Genomic DNA, 1,717 nt, shown 5'->3' with positions numbered 1-1,717 from the left:
GTTCATATACTATGAGCTAACATTTCATTTATGCAAAAACATTATCGTGTAAAAACTCATTCTACTAAATCAAACTCGTTCTACCGAGTCACGTCAATCTCGTAACAATTGTAAAATGGATGCCCGGGTTATGTACACTTAGAGGTTCTTATATCGATATAAAATGTACAGATAAAGAAATTTCATTGAGATAACATACTAAAAGAACGAGGGTCTGAAATTGAATTTTCTCCTCTATCAAACCCTGGCACCTAACCCTTCTTGAGAAGTGCAAAATACCCCAAAACGGCACAAACCACGGCCACGACTCTACCTTCCTTGAACGAGTTTTTGCAGATGAACCAGACGATCTCTTTGCTCGCCTTCCTGCCTTCGACGAGCAAAGTCCTTTGGGACTTCCCCGAGAAAGCCAGCCCGACCACGACCGTTATCCAAGCGACCGCAATGGCCGGCACAGCCACGGTGAGAGCGGCCGCGGTCGACAGCGCCCCAAACGCCGCCCCGAGAAGGACCGATGCCTCCAGAGCGGTCCACCGAGACGACGATTGCTGGCATCTATACCAAGAGAAGATGAGATTCTCCAAGTTCCACATACAGCACAGGAGAACGACGTTTACTGTCAGGAAGAGAAGCACCCATGTCCTCCTTCGGCTCATTACCCTCAGAAGGACCGTGCACGATGACGGCGACGACGGTTCCGGAGACGAAGATTCTTGTGCTTTGCCTTGAACGAGTTGCTTACAAGCTAGCTGTTTCATTGATCTGTACTGCAGTAGCTCTTTGGGTCTTGTGGGAACATGATGAAGGATCGATTCACACTTTATCTTTCTCGGGCGAAAAGGGCAAAGAGAAGTACAAAGAGAGAAGACTGCCGTGAAAGAAGATGATGAACTGACAATTGTGTGGAACAGAATGAAGGGACAAGTTCTTAGTGGCTGATAAGAGCGTGAGGGTTCCCATATGGTGCGATGTTGGTGCGGGTCAAAGGTTCTTTATTACCAAGAATAGTAGTACAGAATGACCTTGCTCGGAAGCTGCTCCATGGTGTTTGGTCTCACGTTTCTTTCTGTGGCCTTGGAAAGTCCGAAGGCCATCGCGTTTGACTTTCGAGACCGAATAATTCTCCTTCGAGATGGGATCATCACATGTTTATTTGCTGTGGGCGTTCGCGAGCTTGACTGAATGCATATCCAGTTCTTAAAGTCTAACCCCCTTCTAGATTGACGCAGCGCAAACGGTACGCACTTCCGCTTTCGAAAGCGAGGGATCTGGAAGCATGATCCTTACGATCGCCGGTTTTTCGGGACCACTCGCGAAAGGACCGCCCTCGAGAATCACAGGATTTGTGCAATTTTGTGATTGCTCGGTATAAGTCGAGACTGGAAAACTAGTGATGCAAACAATGGAACGACTTCTTAAAATTCGCAAGGACACGTGTATGCAAAATTTATCTATAAGATAGTCACAATTTGTGGGGGCCCTATATCAACATGTTTCTTTCCTTTTTTTTATTTTTTTTATTTAGTAGTTAGGTGGGGCTTGAATCAGGTTTCATGCACTCCGGTGGATTCACATCTCCATGCGGTTTGACGGGCATATTCCCCACAACACCTTGGTGCATTCAAGATTTTACTCTTGAAGTGCTTCCAATAAGGTCTGAAGACATAACGAGAGGAGCAAAACATTATTGTCATCTAGGCAAACACCAATACCTAAC

The 1,717-nt window shown here is 46.1% G+C and overlaps 1 protein-coding gene across 1 annotated transcript; it reads right to left on the bottom strand.

Moving 5' to 3' along the window:
* Positions 1 to 128: 128 nt before the first annotated feature.
* On the bottom strand, positions 129 to 1,221 carry LOC115685506 (uncharacterized). Its single transcript, XM_030610583.2, has one exon. The coding sequence runs from the start codon at positions 756 to 758 to the stop codon at positions 252 to 254; it is 507 nt and encodes a 168-aa protein (XP_030466443.1). The 5' UTR covers positions 759 to 1,221; the 3' UTR covers positions 129 to 251.
* Between the last annotated feature and the right edge of the window lie 496 nt (positions 1,222 to 1,717).

This window comes from Syzygium oleosum, unplaced genomic scaffold (assembly GCF_021117445.2).
Source record: "Syzygium oleosum isolate NSW1041296 unplaced genomic scaffold, Sole_v2.1 Sole_v2.10, whole genome shotgun sequence".
Taxonomy (NCBI): domain Eukaryota; kingdom Viridiplantae; phylum Streptophyta; class Magnoliopsida; order Myrtales; family Myrtaceae; genus Syzygium; species Syzygium oleosum.
Note: the sequence above shows the minus strand (reverse complement) of the source record. Positions and strands in the feature narration are given on the sequence as shown.